We start from the raw sequence: 6,715 nt of genomic DNA on the forward strand, positions 1-6,715 counted from the left end.
CTAAGGAGCAACAGCTTGTGCACTCCTTGCCCTTGAATCATCAAGGTAATTCTGATAGATATAGGAGGCAAAACCCCAGAGAGCCAAAAGCATAGAAATTATCTTCACGCCATTCATATTATCATGCAAAACTATAACAGAAGCAATAGGAGTTACAGCCAAAGAGACAGTGCTGGTAACATTAGAGTAGAGAGAAGACACTAGGAAAATCAAGCCAACAACACCAACAGAATAAACCTGCCATGCTACTGTTGTCCAAACCAAAGTCAAAACATAAGCAACTCAGGAGTGAAGTGGATAAAGAGAGAACCACTGAAGAATTTACAATCAAAGCTGTGAACTTTTGAGAATTGATAAAATATTAAGAAAACTGCATTAAAAGCTAACTGGGATGCACAAATCAATGAATAGGTTGAAGCAGAGAGGTATAAGAGTCCAATGGAATACATCATATTGTCAGCAGCAATTAAGACTCCCAAAACAAAATATATCAAAGCTAGAATTTTGATGGAAGATGAAATAGAAGAAGTTGGAGCCTCTAGAGGTGAAGGAATTATATAGAACGGAATGTATAAGACTGGGAAGGCAACAGTTTGGACTAAAGTAGCCATCCATTTACTATTTCCACCAGAAATTACCATTGCCAACGCTTATATTTATTAAATGGTAATTCAGAAATTGCTCCAGCTATGATCATCGGTTCTTCAGTATCTGTAATTGGAAGCAACATTAAATTTAATGCCTTCTTGAAGTATTTCAAAAGTAAAACTCCACCTTCAAGTTAATTAGTAGTTGAATATAAGTCTAGCAATGTTCATTCATATGGAAAAATGATGATGGATGACTTGGGTGTTAGATATGTGTATGATGGAAAGGTAAAATTTTGGATAACAATAACTTAATCAAATATTTTAAAGAAAGTAAGCCCCGATTTGATCCTTTATACATTTCCATGACACTAAAAGGGCAAACCCCAGTGCACATTTCCATGACATAAAATTGGTTCTCAATCTTATAATTTTTTATCAACTAGTGACATTGATTTGGTCCTTATAAACGGTAACTTTTGAACTATTTTGGGTTGTGTTTGATATATATTGAGTTACACCACAAACAGAACATTACAACACAATGGTTAAATCACAGAATAATTTTTTGTATTGTTAGCTGTTTTGATAACCAATGCATTGGACTAAAAACTTTGTGATATCTATGGATAGAATAAAGAAAATTTTATCATAATACATTTTGTGTCATGGGTTGTTTTGGAGCAAGAAAGTTGGGATAATGAAGGGGTATAGGTTTTTCTCTTTTTGTGAAAGTACTTCAACAATTGAACTTGTCTATCTCACTTTTGTGTGTGTGTATATATAGTTGGTTGTTAATTGGTTTCCTTTTCTACTGTTTCTTTTTCACTTTCTTTGGTGGAATAATTATGTTAATATTTTTTCATATCTATTCTATCTTTAATGGAGTTTGATCCTCTCATGTTTAAAAATGATTATGTGTTCATATTATTTGATCATAATCATTTATTTAAAAATTATATATTTTTTTTCTTATCTCATCATATGACTGTGATCAAATAATATAATCACTTATTGAAAGCTAGCTGTTACCATTCTACTTGTCTCTCTGATGGAGTTGTCTAGAACTCTAACGTGTGTAGGGAGGAGGGACACGTGGCTGGTTCTAGGGATATGGGAACTTTGATATGGTGAGTGGTGAACGAGCCATCTCTTGTTCTTTACAAAGAAAGATTTCCTATATTTTAGCTGGCGGATGCTCCTTCACTTATATTCACCAATGACCAAACCATTTGCCACTTACGTTTTAACTCCCTTTAACAGGAAAAAAAGTTTCTCGTTTAAATGGACACAAATTTATTTATTTTTGTGATTAATATTACATATTATGAATAATATATAGTTATAATATGAAGAAAAAAATTCTCTCTCCTTAATTATTTTAGCTGACGTGAAAAGAAATTTTTTTTTTTCATATTATAATTATATACTACCCGTAATACATAATTTAGATCATTTAAAAAGACATACTTAACCCTTTCACGAAATTAGAAATATTTTCACTTGTGCTTACCCCTCTATTACTTACCGCAACAACTTCCTGAAACTAACACTAAAAGACTATGACAACTGAAGAATATGAAAACAGGTAATAAGACAGAAAAATAAGAAATAAAATACAAGAAAGAGAGTAATAAATCAAAATTTTATGCTACATGTTACATGATGCTTACAGTTGATTTATGGTTACAAATTATGGATGATCAAGATCTTTTCAATATAATGTATATAATTTAAGAACAATGTAATCGATACATACTTCAAGTAATACTTATTTGATTTTTTTTTCTTTTAGAAAAGTTTACCCGAGAAACTATAATTGATTACAAAAATCCTATAATTGATTACAGGACCAAATTGGTGCTTCACACAATGTGCATAATCAATTATAAGTGTCACATAATCGATTATGAGCTCCTTGGGGTTCAGTTAATTGATTAACCCTTAACCATAGTTTTTTTTTTTAATTTAACACTTAACCATAGTTTGTTGCACGCGCGCAGCTGAGTACTCATTAATTAATTAAAATTTTAATCAGAGGTCAATCGGTCATAATGCGCTAAAATGTATTTTATTTTTTAAATAAAAGTTTATATCAGTAAAAGTAGGTGTGTAAATGGGTCTGGCTGGCCTGGCCTAGCCCGGTCTACGTTGAAAAGTAGAATAGACTTAGGCTAATAAGAAAGTCTTTTTAACAAGTAGGCCATAGACCAATTTTATCAAGCCTGGCCTAAAGTCTTGTAGGCTGACCTATTTAATTTTTTAAAATAAAATAAAATAAAATATTTATTTTAGGTGGCTTTATTTAATGCTCACTAGTAAAATTTATATCTCGTGTAAAAAATGCAGCAATTTATGAACACGTTAATGACTTGTAATGTCAATCGAATATTTTAAAAATTGTTAAAAATATTTTAAATTGTTTTTTAAAAATATTTAAAAATATATCACTAGGGAGGCCTACAAGGCCTGTAAGCCATATAAAGCTTTCTAATTTTTATAAATAGACTAGACTTGACCTATAAATAAAGTCTTTAGTAGATCAATAGACCAAATAGGCTGTATATTTTTTTACGTAAACTTAGGTCAGGAAGGTCAAAGCTGGCCTAAGCCCGGCCCAGCCCGGTCCATTTACACCTCTAAGTAGAAAAAATGTTTCTTGTAAGGTTAGAAAAAACCACTAACCTCGGTTACAAAAAAAGAAAGAAAAAAAGACTACTAACCTCAATTAGGGGTCAGAGTTAGATCACATATTACCTATATTATAAAGAGGGAAATTACTAGAGAATTGCCAATCCTCTCGTTAACTTATTAAAATTCAAATTTTGATCTAAAGAATATATGAAAAGCTTCAGGATATCTAAAGGACCTATGAAAAACTTAGTGGATGAAGCATGCATCAATTCTTTTCTAAATAGTTTTTTTTTTAAATAATCTTTTATTAAATTATAGTTTTCTAAACGATGTCGGGAGAGTTGCTATCTCGATATGGGTCGCTCAAATAGGATTAAGCTGGTTTGTATAAAAAAAAACTTTATGAATTATTTTAAAAAGCTTTTTCATTGGAGGCATTACAAATAGATATAAGGAAGTGTTTACTATTTAATGCGTTGTTAATATAAAAACATTTCTGATCAGACCAAGATGGGTTGAGATAAATCCAGGGGTGGACCTACATGGGGCTAGGGTAAGCACTCGTTCCTCTCTAAAATATGAAAATATGTTCTACTATATGATATGTAATATGGTCTAAAAAAGTAAAATTTTGAAAGTGTTTTTAAAAAGTGATAAACAAGCGAAGTTATTCATAAAAAAAGTGTTCTACTCATTCATTGCACCCAATTAGAGATAATTATTATTTACCATATTTTTTTTTTTTATAACAATTATTTACCATATTTAACCTGCCAGTATATATGGCAGGTTTTGTTCTTGGTCTGCTACTTTCCCAAATCAATGTGGAAAGTTGACTTTTCCGTTGTATACAAAGAAGAGTTAAGTTAGTAATGCATATTCACTCTACCTGTCAACTTTATCTAGAATTTGATTTTATATTGATTGATTATCTAATTTTCTTTTTATAATCATTAAAAATTTGTACATATTGTCATATCAGTAATAGTTATCAATTATTAGTTGGGGTCAAATGCTAAAAATAAATAACACATTAATTAATTTACTGTGTCTTCTGCTAAATAACAACTGAGGGAGAAAATAAAATTATAAAGAAATCAAAGAAAGTGCAATTATAACACCAGAAGGCATGAAGGTAAAAAATAAAAAATTGACCTTACAAACAAAATATAGGGTCTTAAAGCTAGTTCCTCATTGAAATAGAGGATGAGTTGGACCACTGTCACCGGAAACAAAAATTTGACATTCCAACCAAAAAATTGGCAAAAAATTCTATAATTTTATTAGGTTCTTCCTAATAGGTATTTTTATATTCTTAGTGTGATCATCCAACCAAAATTGACATTACCTTTTCATAATAGTAATATAAATTTTCGCCCCCCGTCATATAATTTTCTAGGTCCACCACTGAATAAATCATACACGGTTGAAGATTGAAGATCATAGGTTGTATTTCATAATTAGTGGGTTTGAGATGATTCCTGTGTGTAAGGACTGCTGAATGATTCCTACGCAATGGAGGTGACGGGGATACTACAAAGACACTCCAACGCTCAAGTCAGTCAATGCTAGGTATTTGTTATATTGAATCGGAATCAGATCATCATACCAGGGTTTGTACCTTTCATATTTATAGCAAGCTATGTGTCGCCTTGGGTAGGCGGCATACCTTCTTATTGGTTGTTGTGGGCATGGTAGTTAAAATTGAGATTTTACATAATTTCGGAAGGGGGATAAAATATCGTAAAATGTAAAATCGTAACGTAAAAAATCGTAAAAGCATTTGGAATATTGTACAATTGTTTTGATGAAAAAAATCATAAAAACGTAAAATTGTAGTGATAAATCAAGATTTTAACTATCATGGTTGTGGGTTGCAGCTTTTCTAACTATTTCCTTGGTAAATAAGTCTATATAGTAACCTGTTTTCCTAGAGTGGTGACAAGCTGGAGCTGTCTTCTTTGTGTTGATCCTTATATGTGGTGGAACTCAGCTTGTTGCAAAGTCTTTCCTTAGCTTTTACGTTATATAAGGTTGCTTAATATTATAGTCCACACAATGTTTGGTACATGTGTCCAGCGCAATGAGATCATTGTGCCTTTTTGGACCCTTTCCGTGTTTTAAATCTCATGGGCCTATACATTTATCCAGATCAATTTCAAACTTGCATCCAAAAATATTGCTATACCAGTTATTAAGTTTAACTATTTTAATAACCATATGAAACGTCAAACATATTAAATGATTAATAATACATTGCTAAGTGTTAGTATAGAGCGTTTTTACATTGTTAGTATCAAAATTAATTTTTTTTTACCTTTAAACATGAAGTCCGGAGTCTTTAAAATAATGAACTTAATTATGTGTTGTTAGAATTGTATTCTATTCTTTATTATCATCAAAATTCTTCAACCATGTTTCACAACTACATTCACACACACACATATATATATATGAGAAATATTAATCTCATGTCACATGAGACAACACTCTCTCCTACACACTCAAAAAGGTATGGGTCTCACTTTAATTTTTTTTTTCTCTTTTTTTGTGCAATGGGACCCACATAAAATTGTGAGTGCAACATGAGATAACATATCTCCTGTTGCATAAGAAAATATAATCCCTATATATATATATATATATATATATATATATATAGGGTTTTACATTTCTGCAGTTGTTGTACGTGCAGCAATCAAATACTTGTCATATATATGTTTGAAAGCATTAAATGCGAGGAATCATAGATGAAAATATTAAATGTGGAAAATCATAATTATACACCTGTCGTTGTTGTACGTATAGCGGCTGCAGAAATGATTTTATATATATATATATATATATATATATATATATATATATATTTATCCCACTAAAGAAATATTGTCTTACGAGATTCGTCTAATTATATCTTTTTTAAGGGAAAAGTATGTGTCATTTTAAAGGATGTACATTTGTGTCATTTTAAGTGAGAGAAAGAGATAAATCATGGAGGAAAAAAGTGGACAAAAAAAAATAAAGATATAGGTCTCACCTCTCTGTGAGAGTGAAATGACACAAATTATATCATTTTAAAAAGACAAACACTTTTCCCTTTTTTTAATTTCACAACTACCTTCTATGCTGTCTTCTTATTTTTAACCTTATAGGGCAAACACCTTTTAACATTCTTTGAAGTAATGGATACATAACATATAGAATGATGCTATAAGTACCCACATTTTATAATTTTTATCATCTTACTAAGTTATTAGTAAAGAACAAGTTACTTGAGTATAATATTCAAACGGAAAAAGTGTGCTAAAAATGGAATATATATCTATTGTACGTTAATGACAAAATAGCTTACATCTGTTAAGTGGGCTACCATGGGAGACACAGTATGAATCACTACTTAAAAAACAATAATTATCTATTGAATAATGCCAAAATACCATTGCCACTCGCCCCTTCTCTCATCAAACGTTAAATCTATATTAAAAAAAAAAAAA

At 30.5% G+C, this 6,715-nt stretch overlaps 1 protein-coding gene across 1 annotated transcript; it reads right to left on the reverse strand.

Annotated features, from left to right (window-relative positions):
* LOC133311529 (probable purine permease 10) lies at positions 1-641 on the reverse strand. Its single transcript, XM_061512584.1, has 2 exons — positions 311-641; positions 1-200 (listed from the first exon to the last, which is right to left on the reverse strand). Exons 1-2 carry the CDS (start codon positions 639-641, stop codon positions 1-3), a joined length of 531 nt encoding a protein of 176 aa, XP_061368568.1.
* Positions 642-6,715: the final 6,074 nt, after the last annotated feature.

Source organism: Gastrolobium bilobum, unplaced genomic scaffold, assembly GCF_033153095.1.
Source record: "Gastrolobium bilobum isolate Gb01-03AN ecotype WA unplaced genomic scaffold, APGP_CSIRO_Gbil_v1 utg1846, whole genome shotgun sequence".
Classification (NCBI taxonomy): domain Eukaryota; kingdom Viridiplantae; phylum Streptophyta; class Magnoliopsida; order Fabales; family Fabaceae; genus Gastrolobium; species Gastrolobium bilobum.

Bases quoted from the DNA above. Each gene is read 5' to 3' on its own strand.
- LOC133311529 (XM_061512584.1), bottom strand. From the start codon at position 641: ATGGTAATTTCTGGTGGAAATAGTAAATGGATGGCTACTTTAGTCCAA. The intron at 201-310 runs GTTCTCTCTTTA...TGATTTTCCTAG, and splicing joins TGATTGTAAATTCTTCAGTG to TGTCTTCTCTCTACTCTAAT.